Here is a 23079-nt window from a genome sequence, read left to right on the forward strand (position 1 = left end):
CAAAGTCACACACTCTCAGCCTCAGAGAATGGCAATGATAAACCCCCTCTGAAGAAACTTGCCAAAAAAAAAAACAAACCCCATGATAGGCTTGCCTTAGGGTCACCGTAAGTCAGAAATGACTTGAAGGCATACAAGAACAACAAAAGTTAAGTTACTCAGTAGAGTAAAATTGTTTTAGCCCCAAGAACTAATACTCCACATTTCCTATTACTTACTACAAATTAATATTCTAACTCTTTCACAGTAATTTGACAACATATCCTTAAGGTTTAACTTGATTTCATAGATGTAGTTCAAACTAGCCTTTGGTAGTAATATATTTTATTTATATATTTTAGTTATATAGCTATATAGCTTCATCTATTTTTATTTGAGAGAAGAGATGTGCCTCTACTGCAAACCTCTCAGGTTATTTGTATGTCCAAAAGCTCACCAGGTCTCCCTTGTAGTACATTCGTCCCTCCACATTTGCAGCTTTTACTTTTGCGGATTTGATTATTCATGGATTTTATTAATGTGTTTTTTCTAGGAATATCTAGGTCTTCCAACACAACTTTGTGGTCAGTTTTAACCAAAAGTCACACTAAAGGCCCTAGAGCTTCCTAGAGAGAACATTCCGCTAGGCATTTGTAGCTCCTTCAGCACAGATGTTGGCCACAGATTTGACTGGAGGATCTAGAGATTTCTAGAGAGGTATTTTCTCAGATAAAAACATAGTATTTTTGTTGTTTGTGATTTTCCTGTGCCCCTAACCCCAACAAATGTGGGGGGACAAGTATATTTGCAGTATCTAACTAATGATGGTCTGTAAAATATTTTGATTCATTTCCCAGCTCCAGTTGGTGTATATGTCTTAATAACTAGATTTATGTCTTATTATTAGAATCATAGAATCATAGAATCGTAGAGTTGGAAGAGACCACTAGGGCCATCCAGTCCAACCCCCTGCCATGCAGGAAATCCAAATCAAAGCATCCCTGACAGATGGCCATCCAGCCTCTGTTTAAAGACCTCCAAGGAAGGAGACTCTATCTCTATTAGATTTATGTCATAATAACTTGGAAGTATCACGTATTGATTTCTTTGTGGATAGTTGTTTTCTAAGAGTGATTCAGCATTATAAATAAAATTGCTTTCTTTTCATTATTAGGCATCTTTTTTCATGTAGTTCATATTCATTGTGTACACATAAATATTGAATTATCTGGCTTGAATATTGGTAACTGAGGGTAGGGTGGGTTTTTTTTTTACCAGTTTTGAATAAGGTTAATGTTTCCATTTTAATGTCTATTCTTATTTTTTCAAATTAGTTTGCATAACAGATTTCATGAAAACATTCATCACTTCAGATTACTATAAACAGGGAACAACCTGATTGCCTAAATAAATCTTTAGGGTTGTATCCAGTTGCTGTTTTTAATCAAACACAAGCTTCTACTGATGTACTGGGGAAGGGAGATGATTTTGAAACATTTACCCCTTCCTTTAGCCGGTTCCCCTATCTGCTCTGATGGGTTGATGGACCCTTTAAAACAGCTTGGGGTGTAACATGGGAGAAATGGTAAGAGTTGAAAATTATCTTTATCTGTGATCAGCTAACCTAGCAGAAGCTTCCAAAAGACTCCTGTCAAAGAAGAATGCAAAATGGTACATTTTTTTAGGTCCAGTATCCATAATCTATTTTACAGGTATCTTCCTTATTTTAGGGGTTGTAAGACCACTTTACCCTAACTGCCTACTGATCAGTTTTTCCCAGCTTCTCCACTTGTGATGACTGGAAACAATTTCTGGCTGGATAACACTAGGATGATCTATTGAATATGTGGCTAATGTTAAAAACTTTATGTTTTTAAATGAATTTACTTTTCCAATTTGCTTATTTCTAAAATTGTAAGTATTCACACTCTCTAAACCAGGACACCCTTGTTTTTTTTGGAAATAGATTGCTCCGTCATATAACAATCAGGTCCTGCTGGAAAAGTCTTGGTCCTCATTGATTTCTAAAATAGCAAATAGAGACAGATATGAGTTGAAAAAGAAAGGCAACTTGTATTTCTGGAAATTAAAACCACTTTGACTCTTGGTTCTGAGGGGAAAGGTTGAATGTAAATAGTTAATGAATCACTTGTTGTGAATGTGAATTTTGAAAATAAGATTTAACCAGCCTTGTATGTAAGCCCATAAAGCTTACAAGTCTGTAAAAAGTTTATTAGCTTGCTATTAGGCTATTGGTTTGTATATAAGAGAAGACAATAACTCTGTCTCCTGCTGCCTAGATTCATAGAATCATAGATGTTTATCACACTATGCTCTTAAAGAGGTACTATTCCAGTGTGACTCCTCTAGCAGCCTCCTGTTGCATGCTGGGATTGGCAGTTTTAAGGAATTGAACTTCTCTGCCTGAGAATTCTAAATACCCCTCCTTAAAACTGCCAGTCCCAGCATGCAACAGGAGGCAGCTAGAGGAGTCACACTGGAATAGTACCTCTTTAAGAGCTCGTCTGATAAACACCATAGAGTTGGAAGAGACCACAAGGGCCATCCAGTCCACCCCCTACCATGCAGGAAATCTCAATCAAAGCATCCCTGACAGATGGCCATCCAGCCTCTGCTTAAAGACCTCCAAGGAAGGAGACTCCACTACACTCCGAGGGAGTGTGTTCCACTGTCAAACAGCCCTTATTGTCAGGAAGTTCCTCCTCATATTGAGGTGGAATCTCTTTTCCTGCAGCTTGCATCCATTGCTCCGGGTCCTGTTCTCTGGAGCAGCAGAAAACAAGTCAGCTCAGGGATGTCATACTCCTCAGTATGACATCCCTTCAAATATTTAAACAGGGCTATCATATCACCTCTTAACCTTCCTTTCTCCAGGCTAAACATCCCCAGCTCCCTAAGTCGTTCCTCATAGGTCATGGTTTCCAGACCCTTCACCATTTTAGTTGCCCTCCTTTAGACACACTCCAGTTTCTCCACGTCCTTTTTTAATTGTGGTGCCCAGCTGGGCACAATATTCCAGGTGGGGCCTGACCAAAGCAGAATTTAGTGGCACTATTACTTCTCTTGATCTAGACAGTATACTTTTATTAATGCAGCCTAAAATTGCATTGCCCTTTTTATCTGCCGCATCACACTGTTGACTCATGTTCAACTTGTGGTCTACTTGGATTCCTAGATCCCTTTCACACTTAGTCTCATTCAGCCAAGTGTTCCCCATCCTATATCTGTGCATTTTATTTTTCTGCTTGATTGAGCTAGAAAAGAGTCCTGCTTGGAGCCCTGGTGGGCTGCTGCCAGTCAGCATTGACAGCACTGGGGTGAAGGAAGTTGCTAAATAGCTCCCTACATTTGTAAGTAGATAGCCAGAGAAAGAAAAGAAAATCCTTCACTCCTTCATCAACCATGCGGAGGAGCATTTTGTTTATGTCCTTTTTACATAGCATTGAAACCAAGTGGGCTGTCAGAGGAGGAAGAGTCAGTTCTCTCACTGTCATGGAATTCCAGGCAGAAAGTTATCAAAGATTTAAAAACTCTTTCTAAATGAGAATATTATCCTACTTTGTGAGGGTATTTTTTTTGAGGAGGGGGGTTCATACATTCTATTGTCCATTAATGTAAAAGTTAATCTTCCTGCCTGCTTTCTTTTTGTCTGAAAACTGTTTTGTCTGCTTTGATTCATGATCTATTAGGAAGCATGACTGTTTATTTTCCTGGATTTTCCTGCCATTATGTATTATCAATCTTGGTATTTTTCAGAGCCATTTTAGAGTACTGTAGTGATTCTCAGTCTTTGGTTCTCATATACAGTATTTTGGACTTCAACCCCCTCCCCCTCCCCCCAATCTTTGCCTATTTGCCAAGCTGGTTCTCAATAGTTTGAGAACTATTGCTTCGGAGCACAGGGAGTTAGGATGTTCTACTTTTATCTTGCAGAACATTTCCAGAATACAGTGCTAAGGAGCTATTAACAATCCTTTCTTAGTGTTACTACCAGTGTAAAATCTCACTTAATATCAATTTAGTTTGAAAGCTTCTCAATATTCCAGAGAGTTTAACAACTGGCAGCTCACTCTTTACTCATTTACTATCTGATGTGTACTACTATTTTCATTATTTAAAAAATGAGAGCTGTACTTCTCTCTTTTGAAAATGTTTATCCACAATTTGGCTTAAGAGTTGTATACTCTTTCAAGTATTCCTCCAAGGTGTATTGGTTTAGATCAGTGGTCACCAAACTGTGCCCTTTAAGAGATTTTGAACTTCAGCTCCTAGAAGCCTCAGCCATGTTGGCCAATACTTTGGGTTTCTGGGAACTGAGGTCCAAAATCCCTTAAAGAGCATATTTTGGGGACCACTGATTTAGATCAACAAGCAAAGAGGCTGATCATTGATGTCAATCAGTTCCCCATTTATACTACCTCGTTTTAAAGCATTTTTAGTCTTCAGCCAAGAAAAAGTTCCAGAGTGACTTGCAAATATTAAGAAAGCACTCCCTGCTGGCAGACTTGCAATCTAAAACACATGACACACAAGGAAAAGGGATTAGGAGGGAGGAGGGCAAAGCAAGCTCTGGCCAAGTTTGTATAATATAAGATTATTTGTGTAATAGACCACTGCACAAGATGTTGGACATTCTTGATACTCATTTCTTTGCAGAGAAGCCCCAAAATGCCAAACTCCCCCCCCAAAAAAAAACCCCACACCAAACCAAAACCAAACCTTTGCAGCAGTGGAACATTTGCTCAGTATGATGTCTCAGTGTGCCTAGAAACCTGTCTTGTCAAGGATGGGGACATTTGTGAGTATCCTTTATATCCTTCCTGCATGTACATATTTCCGTTGCTATTAGAGGAAGTGAGAGCCACATCATATTCACCTGGCAGATGTTGGCTTTACAAAGCTCACTGTATTTTGCCAGTTTGTGGTTCCAAAGAATACTTTGAGCCAAGGCCCAATGAGAGTGATGGTTTTGAAAATCAGCAGTGCCTTGGCAGTTTTCTTGACCATCCCTCCCACAGTGCTGGGACTCTGAGTACCACTCAGGCCAGGAACTAAATGAATAAACTGGAGTGATGCTTATAACATCAACTCTCCAGAAAAGTAGCAGCATATGATCCCTAGGACTGTGCTGGTGGGTTAGTTGGTTTCCATCTTGCCTTGATGTTTATTCTGGGAGTTGGGAGAGCAGCCTCGGTTGACAAGGGCACAGCATATTGTCCTTCAGGTTTGCAGTCTCATTGTTCGTTTTCCAACAATGGTCCATATCTGACCATCTTCTTAACATGATATTAACATAAGTTATGTCTTAATAGAGTTGATTTTTGTAATTCATTTGTATAATCAATTTATTTTTAGGAGAAATAATTTGTCTTTACTTGCTAGATAAAGTGTAAAAAGTCTTCTTTCAGAAATGATCAAGTTAGTCTTTCTTTTACGTAAGGGAGCCTCTCTTTCTACCAGAAAGTACTAATACAGTTTTGAAGTGCTTCTTTTCAGATTATTTGGTGTTCACTGAGATTAAGAGACACTTAGTACTCACATTTTCACCTTGGGCTGCTAAAATTGTGACATCACCCTTCCTGAGTTTAGTATCTTGGACCTTTTAAAGTAGGAATGAATGAATGGACACAAAATTCAGTATCAGAACTACTTTCATGTTGTATTGTCATATATTACAGCAAGCAGACTGGAGATATGTGATTGCTATATTTCAGAACATAATAAAAATTAAATTTAAGAGGCAAGATATCATTGTAAATTGGTGACATGTTCAAAATCAGATTAATTCTGGTGGAATTAAATTTTGCATTGCCTTTAGTAAATTCTGAAGGAAAATTGATACTACAGTGGTTTCTGTTCTGTTGAATGCAGGCCATGAAACTATCTGTTCATTTTTCTTGATATACATTTTTAAAAACAGCCTCTACTTCATCTAAAGGGCAGCGTGAAGGAAGTTACACTTTGGAAGGTGGTATGAAGATAGGTGGAAGAGGTAACAAGTTACGTGACTACATCCTGATAGAACTTCTTTAATCAGTATTATAATGTAAAATAGCTACAAACCCATCTCTAATTATTGCCTCTTATATGATAAAGAATACTATTATGGTTGAGATACTAGATTTTAAAAAATCATCTTTTTTAATGTTGGACTTTCTAACATTATTTTAATGTCTTTCTTTTGTGGTAATATCTTCCTGAAGGCAATAGCTGTTATAGCCAACATAATACAATATCTAGTGTATTAAATGTAAATAGGCAGAGGCAGATTCAGGTCTTCACTTAGTCACAAGTTTACTGAGTGAGTGGTCCAGTCATTATTTCTGTCAAGTTCACTTTGTACAATTGTAGTTGAATTAAAAGAGGGGAAACTGGATATGCTGCTTTGAGTTGCTTGGAGGAAGAACAGGATAAAAATGGCTGAACAGAGCTTTACATTTGTGTATTTTTGGACTCCCCTCAAAAGTGCTAGCTCTGCTATAGCTACCCTTACACAACATATCAGTCAGGATTCAAGGTTCAGCAGTGCTGCAAAGTTTCCAATGAACAGGGACCTATTGAATCATTTCCCCCTTTTATTGTGGAACATAATTCATTTCTGGCTTTTGTGTATCTCAAAAATTACTGAAGAATGTACATTAGGTTTTAAGTTCAACATTGTTCCTACATAATTAAAAAAATTCATCTCTGTTTCTGTAGTATGAAGTATTCCATGTAGTTGTCTACATCTGCAATTCCCTACATACAGAATCTGATTTCAGATCCTCGGAATTGTGCCTTATGTGTTGTGGGAGGAAAGATAGGTTTCGTAGTCTTCAGAATTGCAGGTGATCTCAGGAACCTAGATGAGCCAGGCACAGTTGTTGGCTTAAAAATGTGGAGGTCCAAGAAGGCAAGTTGTTACTTAGCTCACAATGGGGAAGCCCTTTTATTTGGCTCAGCTAATGGATCTTACTGTGTCTACAAAAGTCTACATTGTTATGAGAACAAAGTCATTTGTATCAAGTTGTTTGCTTGTGACAAGCAGTAAACAGTATTTGTCCACTTCACAGTTTCTCATACCACTCCTTGGAAAACAGACCTAATTAGTCTAAACATGAAATGTTTGTAGTAAATTGTGCACAACAAGACGTTATTTATCATAGAATCATAGAGTTGGAAGAGACTACAATGGCCATCCAGTCCAACCCCCTGCCATACAGGAAATCTCAATCAAAGCATCTCTGACAGATGACCATCCAGCCTCTGCTTAAAGACCTCCAAAGAAGGAGACTCCACTACACTCGGAGGGAGTGTGTTAAACTGTCGAACAGCCCTTACTGTCAGGAAGTTCCTCCTTATGTTGAAGTGGAATCTCTTTTCCTGTAGCTTGCGTCCATTGTTCCGGATTCTGTTTTCTGGAGCAGCAGAAAACAAACCTGCTCCCTTCTCAATATGACATCCCTTCAAATATTTAAACAGGGCTATCATATCACCTCTTAACCTTCTTTTCTCCAGGCTAAACAAGCTAAGTTGTTTCTCATAGGGCATGGTTTCCAGACCCTGCACCATTTTAGTCGCCCTCTGAAGACTTTACTTATAAAAAATGGAAGTATCACAAAATTATGTTTGTTTGCTGCTCTTGGTAGTATACCAAATGGAAGCTCCAGCAGTTTGATTTGCCACAGATCCTGTTGCTGCCCACGATATTACTGCTATTTTGACCATTGCTTTGTTTGAACTGGACCCTCACACAACATGTTCTTCGCTCGCTAGTGACCTGTGCATCATCCATGTTCTACATCAGTATAATGAAATGACCTGGTTTGAGAAAGTCGCTGTGCAAATACAATATGGCACAAATGACCTCTTGTTCCCCTGTCATACATATTAAAATAGGCCTGATTTTGTTTGCTGATCACATTTGGATCATTGGACCAAACTTTAGTGCTCCGAGTATTGGCCAGTAGTCAGAAATGATTGGAGTTGAAGTCCAAAACATCTGGAGGATCACTGGTTTGGTATAATGTAAGTCCTCGCTTCAGCTGTCATCCCAGGTTGATACGACAGCCAGGAGCACCTATTATCAGCTTCGGCTGATTCGCCAGCTACAACCCTTCCTGGAATGGGAAAACCTAGAAACAGTTGTACATTCACTGGTAACCTCTCGTCTTGATTTCTGCAATGTGTTCTACAAACCTCATGCCACATTTGGAAGCTGCAATTGGTTCAAAATATGGCAGCCAGATTGGTGACAGGGAGTTCCAAATTTGATTCCATTACACCTATCTTAAAATCCCTACACTGGCTACCCATTAGCTTCTGGGCACAGTATAAGGTGTTGGTTACTACCTATAAAGCCCTGCATGGCTTGGGCCCAGCTTACCTGAGGGAACACCTCCTCCCATACAATCCTTCCTGCACTCTCAGGTCCTCTGGGAAGAACCTACTGCAGTTAGAGAGAACTAGACTGAAGATGACTTCCCAGAGGACGTTTTCTGTTGCCGCTTCAAAAATCTGGAATGATCTGCTAGATGAGATCCGCCATCTAACATCTTTGGAGGCCTTTAAGAAGGCAATAAAAACAGATCTCTTCTGGCAGGCCTTCCCAAACTGATCTCAGAATTTTCACTCTCCATTTGTTTAGCTGTACCTACTGGACTTTGATCTTGATTTATTTTATTAACCATTTTATTGGGAATTGTTTTTAATGGTATATTAGGGTGGGAGGGAGATTGGGGAACTAGGATCTAATATGTCCTGTTATGCTTTTATCTATTCATAGTCATGTTTGATTTTATTGCTTTTGTTTGTTGTTACCCACCTCGATCCAATACAGGGAGAGGCGGGATACAAATATTATTCTTATTCTTCTTATTATTAAGTGTACACATACCCTCTCCTCTTTTTAGCCATTGCAGAGCAAATGAGTTTTGTTACATTTTTGCTTAACTGCTGACAATTTGCAGCTAATGTTTGTTTGAAACCTTGAACAGTTGACCTTGAAATCACCATCAGAATGTTTTAAGTGTAGGATGATTATGTTCCTTCTGAAAAATTGCTGCTTGATTTGTGAAAGATGTTATTGTTTCTAGGGTTCAGCACCAATATATGTTGCAAGTACCATCTATGTAAATAAAAATGTAAATGTTTGTTTGTTCAAAATCTTAAATCTCCAAAAGGTCTTCAGCAATTGCTTTGAAATTTTGACACAACATTCCATTCGAACACACGCATGTTTTTATATACCTACTATTATATAGATGCCACATCTGTGACAGGTAAAAATATGTTTTTTAAAAACAGTGCCATCTGTTGGACGTAACAGCAACACACACTATACTAAATATTTTACTATTCCATTTTAATGTTTCCGATATAAGTCACTGTGTGCCGCTGGTCACTGTGAGCCAATGGCTGCTGTCCTTCAGAGTTTGCCAGCCCCTGAGGGTCCCTTTGGGACCCTCAGAAGCCAACAAATGGGCCTTGGAGGACAAGAGCCATCAGGAAGAGCTGATCTAGACACAGATTGCTTCTCACATGGACAATTATATGTTGCGTCTTCTAGAGTTGGCAAACCAGACAATCTCTATATCTACACAGACAATGGAACAACAAAAATTATTGTATACCCACAATCAGTGTGAAATTAAATATTTCAGAAGTGTGCACTTTCTCTTTTCTTTCTTTTCCATTTAACCAGACTGAGCTAAAGCAACACGTGGCTGGGTACAGCTAGCATTGTCAATAATTTTATAATCCTATTTTCCCTATCCAGCAGGTCCAAAAGTATCCGGCATCCATTTGTTGCTTTAACCTTCTTGCACTAGGATAATGGTCCTTGTGTTGTCTGAAAGGAGCATGGCATTTTCTGATCCCAATGAGATTTTCAGTGTTCCCTGAAAGGGCTCCCTGCTGTCAACCAGAGTATGTCACTTCTGCTTTTCTGGTTTGCAAAGGGCATAGGGCATTTTTTGTCCGAAGATAGTACATTGGCTGGAACAGAAAATGCCACCTTAGTGGCAAGAGTGAATACATTTGTTGCAACTATTTTTGACTGTAGTAAAAGACTGCACATAAAGGGGAGGAAAAAGTCATCTTGTGATCAGTTTACTTTGACACATATGCTTAAACTGGTCTGGAGAGAAAAACTCATTAGTCATGAAAGTGCCACAAGACTATTTCTTCCTTCCTTTTTATACTGAAACATAATTACTATTTTGAACCCTTTACCTGGCAGATGGCTGAAACATGAGATGATTTTGTAGCATCACTTCATTATAGGTCTGCTTCTGTTTAGAGTCTGCAGCACAATGTGACTGAGAGATATCCTGATCTATCACTATTTATGTGTATGTCTACCAATGAAATTTCACAGTGCTACAAATCTTTAAAGAGCAAATAGGAAACTGATGGTTTGAAGACTGAAGTAACATGTACTATCATACAAAATAGCAGTTGTTGATTTTTTTGTTTGCCTTCAAGTTGTTTCCAGCTTATGGTGACCCTATGGCAAATCTATCATGGGATTTTCTTGGCAACATTTCTTCAAAGGAGATTTGCCATTGCCACCCTCTGAGGCTGAGAAAGTGTTATTTGCCCATGGTCACCCAGTGGGTTTCATGGCCAAGTTGGGAATCTAATCCTGGTCTCTAGAGTTGTAGTCCAGTGCTCAAACCACTATTCATTATTGACAGTAAAACAAGTCAGACTTTGGCCGAACAAAGAAATCCACACATTCTTTATTTCAGTACTGTAGATTAATTTGATGAAAATAAAGACACAGAGTCGCAGGGATGCCTACATATAACATGTAGGAGTGTATGGAAGTGGATTTTTTAGTGTAAAGTCATATAAATCTATGAATAACTACTTTAGGATGTGTTCCCTAGCCTTGGTGCTGAAATGCGAGATCTGGCATCCAAAGAGCTAGAAGAACTAGTGGATTACTTTTCCATCAGCCAAGTTTACTGTATAGCTTCTCTTGTGTCATGTTCTACAATAGAAAATAACAGGTTTCCTTTAGTGTGCCATAAGTTCTTGAACATTAGGGTAATGTATGTAAGCCAGTTCTTTGAATCTAATCTGCAGTATTCTACTTCAGCAGAAACTTTATTTACACACGCACATGCACACGCACAACTGCTAATGAACCTGCTTTCAATTTTTATGATGTATAATACTGTATATATTCTAGCTTTAAGAAAAGTATGAGTATGATACAGTCTTTTGCGGTTTGTTTCAGTTGCAAAGGGGTGTAGATTTATTTAGTGTGTACAGATTGTGTGTTAAGAGGCAGTGATAATGATGGTACCTCACTTTTTCCCCAGCCCTGGGACTCAAGATAGCTGACAAAAATTAAAATGTATATATACATACATAAAAATTCACATCACTGAAAGATTGTTGTCATCAACTGGCATCATACAAAAATTAATATATAGCTAAACTATAGAGTTAAAAGCTATTTTAAAATATATTCATTAAAAAGCAAAGGGTAGGCAGTACAGCCATTATTAAAAGCCATTAATCCAGTCAATTGCCAATTTAGCTTCTCTGTCAAGAGAATTCCAGAGCCTGAGAGAGCCACTGAAAAGTATCACTCCCCTGCTTGCACCATATAAACCTGTGAGGGTAATGAAACCAAGAGAAGCACCATCCCTGAAGATCTCAGAACCTGAGCAGGAAAACACTCCCGTTAAGATAAGCTGCACCTGAACTATACACTTTTATTTTTATTTAGAATACATCAAGCTTTGAGTTAATAAACAAATGTACCATAATTTGTTTGAATTTTTTAAATGAGTATATGATTTGTCAAGGACTTGATCACTGTGCACTTTAGAAACATGTTGCGAATATTTTATACACACACACACACACACACACACACACACATATATACTGGTGTGGCTCAGCTCCTTCAGAAGCAAACTTTCAGCATCTTGGAACTTCCAGAGTCTACGCCAGCCCATCTTATTAGCAGAAATGACTGGAAAACCACTTCTGGTTTTGTAACTTTCCTTTTGTTTTTTGTTTTGTTTGTATGTCTGTGTGTAGGGGTCTTACTTTAAAAGAGAAGCACATTTTTACTTTTTTTTAACAATCAGGAGAAACCCAAGAGCTACAGAGATGCTTAGGTGTGGGTTGTGTGGTTCCTACACATGCTTTATAAGGAAAACATTGATTTCTTTCTGTATTTCTATGTTGATGAACAGATAAGATGTTTAACAAATGTGCTGTTCAAGAGTTGTAACGTATATACTCCAATATAAGTCAACCTCATGTATATGTTGAGAACAAGGGGGGGGGGGGGGGGATTATGGATTTTGGTTTGGCCCGTGGATAAGTCGAGGGTAAAACCTAGGGGCATGCAACATAGGACCTAAAGGGTGGAGCAAAGGAAAACAATGTCAACGAACATACAAAATCACAATAGCCATAACTATTTGTGCTCACTCTTACGGCTGAATGGATGAGAGAGTAATGGGGGTCAGTGCTTCCAGGACAGATTATACTCTTGCCTTTCATCAGGGGATGGTGTGTGTGTGTGTGTGTGTGTGTGTGTGTGTGTGTGTAGAGAGAGAGAGAGAGTTAAAACATTAAAGTACAGTACTTACATGGACCCATGGATAAGTTAACTCAGGTTTTTGGGGTCAATTTTTTAACCTAAAATTCTAGACTTATACATGAGTATATACAGTACTTTACTCAGTGGAATAAGACTTGGATATAGGTTCAACAATAGCTATTTACAAAACAAATATATTCTCCTATGTATGCCTGGTATCCATCTTACTCCATACATTTAATTATCTGTGCAATTGTAAACAGTGCACTTAGATATATTTTTGAATTAATGCAATATTTGATGTCTTTTCTTGTTTCACAGGAAAGATGATAAAGATTATGCTTTAAAGCAAATAGAAGGTACTGGGATTTCTATGTCTGCATGCAGAGAAATAGCAGTAAGTAGCTTTAATATTAAACTAATCCTTACAGTAAAATTATTATAACTTCAATTTTGGATGCACACTTTATCTTCCATAAAGAAAAACACCTGGCCAAATATTGGCCAGGTGAATAACCTCTTGGTTGAAACAAATTATAACAGTAACTGTCTTTATCTCAAAAGTACACTGGGCCCTTGATATCTGCTGGGGTTTGGTTCCAGGACCCCACCATGGATACCAAAATCTGGATGCTTAAATCCCATTATATACAGTGGCATAGTAAAATGGTGTGCCTTATATATAATAACAAATCAGGGTTTACTCTCTGGAGTGTGCTTCTTTTTTGAATATTTTCAAGCCATGGATGGTTAAATCCATGAATAAAGAATCTGTGGATATGAAGGGCTGACTGTAGTAAAAAGTCATAATGGTGAGTGTTAAGAACTATAGTAGTTCGTATTTGGGCCTTAAAATGAGATTTCCAAAGTAAGCGCATTAAGCATGAAACAAGATTCAGAATTTAAAATTTTGATATCTGTCATGAGACACTTAATTGTGAAATGGAAAGCTTAAGCAGATGGCAGATTTGTTTTAACCAACTGTTTCATTTTGGTTTAGGGCTGGAACAGACAGCCCCGAGCTTGAAGCCACCCCTACCAAAGACGGATTGGGGCTGCAGCAAATACACGCTTTGAACCTGAGCCAAATAGGAGCGAAAGGCTAAGAAAGAGCCACCTTTCTCAGCCCTGCCACAGCCCCAGGCCACCTTCAAGACGCTCCAAGGGCGGGCAGTATATAAACACTGCATTGCTGGAGCATCTTAGCTGCCCATGTTGGGGCAGTCGCCTGGCTTCCAGATGTCTTTGGAGTGTGAGGCATATAAACACTGCACTCCCAAGATGCCCAGAAGTGGGCTTTAAAAGGCCATCTGTTTCGGCCCTTAGTAAAGTTAAATGTAAGCAAAAGAAGTTGGAAATTCCCCCAACTTACTATGTATATTCAAGGATTAAAATTTCATTGTTACAGTAACTTTATCACATTTCTGTTTGGCATCCACATGCTGTGCTGGGCATCCTGTCTCTAATTATTTTTGAGATAAAAAGCTGTGAGTGGATGAGGACATTGGCAGAAAGGAATTACTGTTCCCCCCAAAACTTGTGCAGTTCTCCCACTGTGAATTACCCACCATTCTGGAAAGTCATTCTTTTCTGTAGCAATGAAAAATGGGCATGTCTTTATTCCTATGTGTTGTTACCAGAGGAAATAGCCAAAAAAAATAAAATAAAAATAAAATAAAAATAAAGGATTTTCATAAGAGAAATAGTGCAGGGCCAGAGTTAAACACCAGTCTTTCTCCATCAGCCACCATTCTGCCATGTGGCTGCTCTTTGAAAGAATTGTAAATGAGATTTTGTTTCCAGATTTCTGTAACGTGTAGCTTTGCCCTTAGTCTAAGCACCAAGAATTATTTAATGTTAAACATATATGCTTCCTCCTCTTACAACATATGTCAAAATTCAAAGTAATTTACATCTTTGTGCAGCTTTCAGTAAAGAAGAAAAATTTCATGTGATATTGGCCTTGTAGTAATTATGCCATGTCCTTTGTAACCCTTGCAAGTGATCCTTTTCCAAGATCAGTTTAAAAGGCAACCAGAGCTATTCAATTTACCTTAAAAGATGGGCTTAAAGAAATCAATATTGCCTGTCAAGATTAAATTTTAAAGGGGATTCTAAAATGCATGTTAACCATGTTTTTTCCTTATTCAGGCTAAGTCACAGCCTCCAAACTAGTATACTTTCTTTTAAGTCCAAAATAATGTTTTTGATGTGAGGGTACATGTGGTAATAATAAGCAAAAAACAAACAAACTTGGAAACAGTAAAAATGGCTTGTGGTATAGAAAACAATTTGCAAAGATTTTATACTTTCCATGTAACATATTAAGTAGAAAAGTGTCTGAATTCAATTCTCACAATATGTCTTTTACTCGAGTGTGAGATGCTGTGCAACTGGTCAGATTTATGAGGCAGTGCCCCAACTTTAGTCATTGTCTTTAAAGAAATGACATAGCCCAGGAAGTGACAATTTTTTTTGTTTACCTATATAAACAGCAGTCTACGTGATACATACTGTAAAGTTCAGTTTTTATTGTGGAACTCATTTTATTGTGGAGCTTACTTTCACAATAACCATGTAAACTTAGTCATGCCTTTTGTAGCCTAATAATGCACCTGCATTTGACCTAGTTATAGTCTGGTTTAAGACATAAGCCATTCCTTAATCAAAACGAATCCCATGTGCCTTTTTTTTCCTGAGGATTAAAAGCTTCAAAGATGAATTCTGAGAAACAATTTTATTTATAGGACTTAAAATTATAAAAAAGTGTCATGTTTAATTTCTCACTTGCATGGACACCTTTTTCATTGATGTTTTTTTTATAGCTGCTGCGTGAGCTCAAGCATCCAAATGTAATTTCTCTGCAAAAAGTGTTTCTGTCTCATGCAGACAGAAAAGTGTGGCTTCTCTTTGATTATGCGGAACATGACCTCTGGGTAAGGAAATCTTTTTGTTATTGGGTAATCAGTTATGGGTATTGGTTAGAAAAAGATGAAGTGGTGCTGCAACAGTGTTCATCTCTGAGATCCATTGCAATGAAAGAGAATGACTCAGATGACTCCTATCCCTTTCTCTGTGTTACACAGTGTTCTTTTACTCTTCATTCTTTGAAATACACATTTGTCTTTGATTTAGGGCAGCTTCACATGTGTGCTTCAAACTTGGCATTTTCTTTGTGAAAATCTGCCCTGTTAAAATCAATCCCCCTTGAATGAATAATGTATTAAAACATTTATATTTTAAACTTTATCGGTGGGTTGGGTCCAGAAATCTGTTGAGCAGAATTCTGCTTGAGTTGGAGAAAGGGAGCATGAAGGTGATTTTTGCTAATTGGTCCTTCTCTCTTCTGCCCCATGTGCCTTCTGAAAAATTGAGGAATTAACTGGAGTAGAGTCATAGAATCATAGAATTGGAAGAAACCTCAAGGACCATCCAGTCCAGTCCCTTGCCATGCCGGAAGACAGACAGCCATCCACTCTCTGTTTAAAAACCTCCAAAGCAGGAAACTCTATAGAAGAAGTGGTGAGGAAGGGTGAAGTGTCAAGAGTCCCTGTTTCTTACTTCACTGGAGAGCCTTTGCTGGATCTCATTGCTTTTGTAAGCAAAAGGAGACCGTCTTTTCAGTAATGACCAGTCTAGATCTCACCAAATGATCTCAACACAGTTTTAAAAAATTAAGAACAAGAAGAAGGAAAAAAAAACCTCAGGTCACCTGATTCTCAGACATATGAGGCAGTCCCCCAGCAATGTGTTCCTATGACAGTGCACATGAAGGGGGGGGGGGGACAGTAAAACAAACAAACAAAAAAAGCGCATCTTGAGGCCATATGGCGCCTTGGGAGCGGGTGGTGCAATCATCAGGGTCTTGGCCCGCTCTTGGAAGAAGCAGCTTTGGGCCGCTTTTCCTCTCCCATCTGCTTGACCTCTAAGAGAAGTTGTGGAGGCAGGACCCCATATTTTCCTTCCTGAAAGTAGATTGCAAGCAAACTCCACAAATGTAGCTGTTATTCCTTTTACACCTCTCTTACCATTGGCTTAGCCACTGAGGGCACTGACATAATGCCTTATGGAGCTTGATTTTACCTAGTTCCTGGCTTGTACATTATATATCTCAGTCCACATTTGTACATTGCAGCAAAACAGAAAGATAGTAGTCTGATGTTATCACTGGATGTTTAGCATGTGTCTTGCCTCACAAAGGCCTTGAGGAAAGTGAAGTCTGTTAAAAGACACTATTCAATCTCATCTTTCTTACTTTGTTTTTACAGTAGTAGGAACATGAAAAATAGAAATCTTATGGTCCAGCATAAAATTTTGAGTGTCAACGGACTATAGTAGGACGTATTGGCTCTTACAATACATACTATATCCTGTGTCTGAAATTGTGCAAAAGTGTGTGATCTCTGATTAATAGTGACCATAATCACCCTTCTTGGAGCCGGGGGACCTAGAAACAGTGGTACACGCGCTGGTAACCTCTTGACTTGACTTCTATAATGCGCTCTACATGGGGCTACTCTTGTACCTAATTTGGAAACTTCAAATGATTCAAAATATGGCAGCCAGACTAGTCGCCAGAAGGTATAAAGGCAACCACATAACACCAGTCTTGAAATCTTTGCATTGGCTGCCAATTAGTTCCTGGACACAGTATAAGGTGTTGGTAATAACCTTTAAAGTCCTACATGGTCTAGGCCAAGCGTATTTGCCTTCCTCCATACAATCCACTCTACACACTTTGGTCCTCTGGGAAAAACCTACTGCAGGCAAGGAAGACTAGGCTGGCTGCGGTTTCCCACAGGACCTTCTCACCTGCAGCTCCTAAAGGCCCATTACAGACGGGCTAGAAAGTACACGCGGAGTGCGTACTAGGGTTAGAAAGGGGCGGTGCTTCCGTACTCCCCTAACCCTAGTGCGCGCTCTGCACGCACAAAATGGCGGCGGCCGTTCCACATGGCCGCCGCCATGAGGACGTGACGTCCTTGCTCCGCGCCAGGACACTTAGTGCGCCCTTAGCGCGGAGCAGGAAGGAGCTCCATTTCGGAGCTCCTTCCTGGTTTGGTCCGCTGGGCGCAGCCTTCACACTGTTGCGCCCAGCGGACCAAAGGAGAAAGGGGCCAAGCATATGTATGTGTGTGTGTGTACACACACACACCTTTCTGGCGTAGTTCTTTGTTTTCTGTGGTTAATTGTGAGTAAAAGTGTGAATGGAGAAGTCAAACTATGTGTGCACTATTACCTTCCTCTTCTCCAGTTTAACTGCAACCATATTTCATAGCTCTAGTAGGAAGCAGATGGTAATGGTAGATATTGGTACCTTGTGGTATATTAAAGGATAAATTAACCTTAAGAGAAAAAGACAATAGGAATGTAAAAAATGAAGAAATACTGGAGTACTGAGTTTGAATACAATACCTAATGAAAAGGTACCTAGCCCGAAAAACCCACCAAAGCTATAAAGAGGTAGATAGTTAATTGTTGTAATAGAGTAACATAAGCCTTATTTAAATCCCTAGAAATGCCATGCTGGCTAATGAATTCAGAGAATATAGTTTGCATGATGCATTATATCAAAATATTAGCACCCATGCTTATTATGAGTGTTTGCGTTTCTGTTTTTCAGCACATAATAAAGTTTCACAGAGCTTCTAAGGCAAACAAGAAGCCAGTTCAATTACCTCGGGGAATGGTGAAATCTCTATTATATCAGATCCTAGATGGTATTCATTACCTACATGCTAACTGGGTGTTACACAGGGATTTGGTAAGTAGATCTACAGTGGGGATTAGAAATAGGTCTAAGGTTTATGTCCAGAGGTGGTGTTTCAAACAGGATATTACATAACTGAGGTACTAATGGCTTCCTTTTAATGTTGACTTGGCATTACAGATTAAGTAAATAAATCCTTTGTTTTGCATGAAATTTTTCAGTTATTTGGTGAGGGAAATGACACTTCCCAATAGCTGTTGTTACACTGTTTAATAAAATAGCACAAGGCACAGTAGGAGAAAGTTAATCATGAATGCATAGTTGTCTGTCTCAGTCCCATAAGTAATATTTGTTTGCAATCTAAGAAGTTTTATTTTATATGCAAGCTGTTAAAGAACACATTAACTAGCTGGAGCAGATTAAATATATTTCTATACCATTGCTATCATCAGTACTGGTTTGTAAGGTCAGTCTTACAAATTTACAAAGAGAGCTTGATAGAGATTAGAATTTCTAGGTAAAATTCTACCTTTAAGGATTGTGTGACAAACAGCAGCTACACAACTATGAAACATACAGGAACTCTGTCCTGTATTTCATCTGGCACCCCTAATAGAATAACTATCCCTGACACTTGACTTTTAGCTTCTAAAGATCAGGCTTCTGCTCATTCCCAATGGTCTTTCATAGACCCACATCAATCTATTTGTATAATGCTCTATGAAAGCCACCCAGAACATAGCTCCTGCAGTGTGAATAAAGGGCCAGGCTTGTATCCATCAAACTTTATTTGCAGTATAAGAATGGCAATGAAGCCCTGGTTTAATGGTTGTAGGGGTGGGGGACAGCTGCTGTAATATAATTAAAAGATTTTATCATTTCTAAAATAGTGCTACAACACATAATTTATAGCATATAAAATTTATGGAGTAGCTGGTATTGCCAATGAGGTTCTAGTTTCCCTTTGTATTGTAATACATTTGAGTCAGAATTTCCAAAACAGCAACTAAAATGTTTCAGATTTTCATCTAGGATAATAGTCCTTGAAAACACACTTCATCATAGTCTATTTGTCCTGCCTTGGTTTGCTCAGTGACAGCAAATGTTAATTTTTTGCTGGACTAAAATATTCAGGCATGTTTTGGAGTAAACAGTTGGACTATATACATTCAATCCAATCCAGCTATAGGAGCAGTACCCATTTGTGGAACGTTTCCATAGATCACAAGATTTGTGTGTTTCCTTCTCTGTATCTTAGCACTGAACCTGCTTTAGATCCTATGGCCTAAATGTAATTGTGAATTGCAAATAGAGTAGATCCATTCATTCTGTGGCTAAATGGTAAGTTAGCACTTACATAAATCCCATTTATTCCATGGATCTGCTCTAATTGAGGTTCAGCGTTATGTGTTTGGCTTCTCAGCTTATAAGTTGTTTTGAGTGCTTAGAACAGCAGAAGAGCATTTAAAATTAAAATAAATCATAAATCAGATTTGTTGACAGTTTGAATGAACTCATATGAACATGAAATAACTCAATGTGCTATTTTGACACACTGTTCTTTGAACTGTTGGCACATCAGTTTCAAACTCAAGTCTACATTATTATTATTGTTGTTGTTGTTGTTGTTGTTATTTTACTATACATGCAGAGCCATTGTTTTCACCTTCAGTGTTCAAGCAGAATAGAAAGGAGAGTGCTACTTACATGAAAGTGATTTTTTTTGTTTATGTAATTGTCCAAAAACAGGTTAATTAACCAATGAAAGTATGGTCAAGTTTCAAACAAAAAGTCCAAACTGGGTGGCTAAAGAGTAGGGTAAATTTAGTACAGGTTGAGTTGCCCTTATCTGGAACTCTGAAATCTGAAATATTCCTTAACCAAAATATTTTTCATGGGTGGCTGAGATAGAAACCTTTGCTTTCTCATGGTTCAGTGTATCCCATCTCTAAGATATCTCATTTTGTACTCATATGCAAAAACAGGTGTTCCAGTTTTTAAAAAAAAAAAAAAAAATCTAAAATCCAAAACACCTTTGGTCCTAAGTATTTTGGACAAGGGGGAATCAGTCTATAATGCCTTTATACTGAATAGAGCTTAGTAGGCAAGTTTTGACTATAATCTGTGATTAGCAACAGTTTCTACAAAAGGATGCTGGACTGTTATGAAATAAGTTGGTAAAGTCAGCTTATCGAAATATCACCTTGCATATGGCAAAGATTGGATTAAGAGAAAGAGCAGCTTTTTTGAGAACGTTGGTTTACTACATTCATATGCTTAGTAGCAAGTAGCTAAAGTAGCTGTAGCTGTGATATATGCCAAGCTTGTAAGATGGCTTGCAAGACTTAGTTATGCTATCTTTACATCAGGTCAGTAGCTTAGAATTTAATATGAATACAATAAATATGTGTGTTAGTGTATATTTTGAGAGTGAGCGCTACTGCCTACTGAAAACAGATTCTGGATCCCTCCTGCTCTGGATCTGAACTTGCAGTTAAGATGCGTTTGTTAATACATGATTTGTAAAGATTAGCCAGAAACCATCTCCTTTCCAGCAGTAGGATTGAATTACAGTACTGTACTAACATCAATGGCACACCCAGTTATTGTAGAAAAGTTACTGTAGCTATTCTGATTAGCCATTTTTGTTTTCATGCTTGTACTTACCTCTTTCACCTCTCCTGCCCCATTATGAAGTACATTCTCTTATGTCTGTTTGATGAAGCAAGTGTAAAGCTCTTTGAATAAGGAAGCATTCATAAGCAGCTATGTACCTGTTAGCCAGAGAAGGGGGCTGATTTCTTAACCATGACCTAATGAATGATAGGAAGGAATTTTGTGTAGTATCTTACACAATTTTGATCTCATTTTGGTCTCAGAAGTGAATATAGTTGTTAGACTGGTTCAACTGCAGCTGTAGGGTGGATTCAGAAATCTAAAGTGTTAGACAGTTGATGTAAAAGAATGAGTACAGATGTCACCCATTGCTAGGAGACCATACATTTGTGGAAATTCCTTCACAAAGCACCTGAAGCCTAGGATCTATTCATTGTTAAGTCTTATTTCAGCTATATATGTTCAGTTTGTTCAATCACCATCTGCTGTTCTCACTTCAGAGTAGGAATAGCCAGTCTAGGGACCATGAGATTCTTTTCTTGAAGCCCCAGTCCTGCTCCTGTTGTTCCTATCTGCTGCCCAGCAGAGGATTCAATTTTTTGTTGTAAAATAATATTAGTTTTTACACTATTAATCTAAACTGTTCAGTCTTTTGTGTATTTAGGCTTTTTGAATCCTTTTTGAAGAAGCTCTACTTTAATACGGAGGAAAAATTAATTTTCCTAGAATGTATGTCTGCAGATAGTTAACAGCCCAAATATTCAAGCTGCTTTTTGAGACAAAGCTTAGCCCTATTTTTTCAGATGAGCTGACCAGAAACTAGTTCTTTGATTTATTTATGTTTATTGAAATTGAAGCATTAGTCTGACATGAGAAAAATACTTTTCCATAGCATTTGCTTAGTCCTGTGAAATGTAATTGCTGAGTGAATACATGTGACCTATTTCCTGTGAACCATAATCCCATATGAAAGTGACAGTTCTGCATGCTATACTATATGCTGATTTTAATATTCTGTGTTGCCTTAAATTGTATGAATAGATTGAATAACTCAACTTCTAAATTGTTTTCAAATTAGAAAAATATTACAGAGAAGCTGTGGGTTCTCCTGAGCATTTGTCTCTGGACTACCTGTTTAGGCAGAAAATACATACATTTGTGCATGCCTTGGGACAGCATTTCTAAACTGTAGGTTTTTCTTTTTTCTATAAGCACACTGGAGTGGGAAGGGAAGTGTTATCCATTAATATCATAAATTCATTTGTTAGTTCCAATTGAAGTAGATCCATGGAATCAATGAGAATTTCCTAAATTAATACTTGTGTAGAGTAGATTCATTGGATCTACTCTATTTGGGATTAACAATTGAATGTATGCCATTGTGTTCAGAATTTCCTATTTACATTGGGTTATCAGTACCCTGTGGAGTGCCTAACTAACCACTTTTTAAAATAACTCTTTCCTTTCCAACTTAGCTTTTTATTTGGTTATATCCAGTTTAGATTTTTCTTCTTGTTGTTTTATTATTATTTCATTCTGTTCCAAGTACAGTGCATCATGTGTGCAAGCATACAATTTATTTTAGTCTACTGTATCATTCTCATGACAACATGCTCTTACATTCTTTTTAAAGGTGCTAGGTGAATAGTTTATGATTAGAGCTTGTTCACAAATATGCTTAACTCAATCAAATCACTTTAGTTTGAGAGACAAAAGAACCTCAGGTAATTCTGAACCATGAACACATTCAGCTAGCCTTACAAAAAACACTTTCTCACTCTCAGTTTTCCAGTATGTAGAAATTAACTTATGAGTCACATATCCCATTGTCATTCATCATTATCATGATCATATGTGCTAATAGTGAACTTGTGGTCCGAACTATATTGATTGGGTAGTCAAAATAGGGCTACTGACAAAAGGAAATTTTAATATGCTTTGGAATTAGCCCACATTTTGTAAAGAGAGGGAAAACTCTTTGTTTGGAGGAGACTTAAGAGAGTAAAGAACAACTTTATAATGGTCTGATACTCATTTATATTTGTGGATATCTTTATGACTGCAAGAAGAAGCCATAGCAGATCAGTTCAAAGGCTTTCATGCAACACTTTCCCCCAAACAATGGTCAAACAGTTGGCTAAAGGAAATTTACCAGAGGACTTGAGTGAAACTGTACCATCAATCTCATGCTTCCCACCAACTG

General features: G+C 38.1%; 1 protein-coding gene across 6 annotated transcripts in view; it reads left to right on the top strand.

Moving 5' to 3' along the window:
- Nucleotides 1-23079, top strand: part of CDK8 (cyclin dependent kinase 8) — an 82177-nt gene that overhangs the window by 16914 nt on the left and 42184 nt on the right. For 3 of the 6 annotated variants that reach the window (XM_042458674.1, XM_042458672.1, XM_042458673.1), the window contains exons 2-4: nt 12872-12947; nt 15376-15486; nt 18174-18314. In XM_042458674.1, the coding sequence (XP_042314608.1) occupies nt 12872-12947; nt 15376-15486; nt 18174-18314 (328 nt within the window). Of the gene's footprint in view, nt 1-12871; nt 12948-15375; nt 15487-15532; nt 16148-18173; nt 18315-23079 lie in introns of those variants that run through there. The other 3 variants (XM_042458676.1, XM_042458678.1, XM_042458677.1) reach the window with 3 other exon arrangements.

The sequence above is a fragment of the Sceloporus undulatus genome, chromosome 3 (genome assembly GCF_019175285.1).
Source record: "Sceloporus undulatus isolate JIND9_A2432 ecotype Alabama chromosome 3, SceUnd_v1.1, whole genome shotgun sequence".
NCBI lineage: Eukaryota > Metazoa > Chordata > Lepidosauria > Squamata > Phrynosomatidae > Sceloporus > Sceloporus undulatus.